The sequence below is a fragment of the Penaeus monodon genome, chromosome 15 (assembly GCF_015228065.2).
Source record: "Penaeus monodon isolate SGIC_2016 chromosome 15, NSTDA_Pmon_1, whole genome shotgun sequence".
NCBI classification, from domain to species: domain Eukaryota; kingdom Metazoa; phylum Arthropoda; class Malacostraca; order Decapoda; family Penaeidae; genus Penaeus; species Penaeus monodon.
The window spans coordinates 28023648-28024082 of NC_051400.1; the positions used below are offsets into that span (position 1 = coordinate 28023648).

The 435-nt window shown below is 62.3% G+C and overlaps 1 protein-coding gene across 1 annotated transcript in view; it reads left to right on the forward strand.

Moving 5' to 3' along the window:
- The window catches only part of LOC119582296 (arrestin domain-containing protein 17-like), a 25225-nt gene that overhangs the window by 18909 nt on the left and 5881 nt on the right, over positions 1-435 (forward strand). The window contains exon 6 of the mRNA XM_037930510.1: positions 161-375. Coding sequence (XP_037786438.1) covers positions 161-375 — 215 coding nt within the window. The remainder of the gene's footprint in view (positions 1-160; positions 376-435) is intronic.

A 435-nucleotide genomic window follows, 5' to 3' on the forward strand; every position in this document is an offset into this window, starting at 1 on the left:
GAGTGAGTGCGCAAGGAAAAACAGAGAAAAACAGGGAGAGAGGGGGAGGGCGGGAGTCTTCCGCCTGACGAGCAGACATTCAGTCCTTCGATCCCTGCCCCTCCTGCGCACCAGGTCCCCCTACCCACCGCCTCCTGTAACTGCTTCGTTGCCTCCTCAGAGGACGAGAAGGAGACGCTGCCGGCGGGGGTGCACGAGTTCCCGTTCGCCTTCAGCCTGCCGCCGAACCTGCCGCCGAGCTTCCACGCCGACAAGGGCTTCATCTGCTACGTGGCCGTGGCGACGCTGGACCGGCCGGCCGCCGCCAACATCGTGTACAAGGCTGGCTTCAGCCTCCACAGCATCCTCGACCTCAACATGGACTCCTTGGCGGCAGTAAGGCGTCTCTGCGGGCACTTGGCTCTCTGTTTGTGGTTGTTAGGGTTATCTGCATTT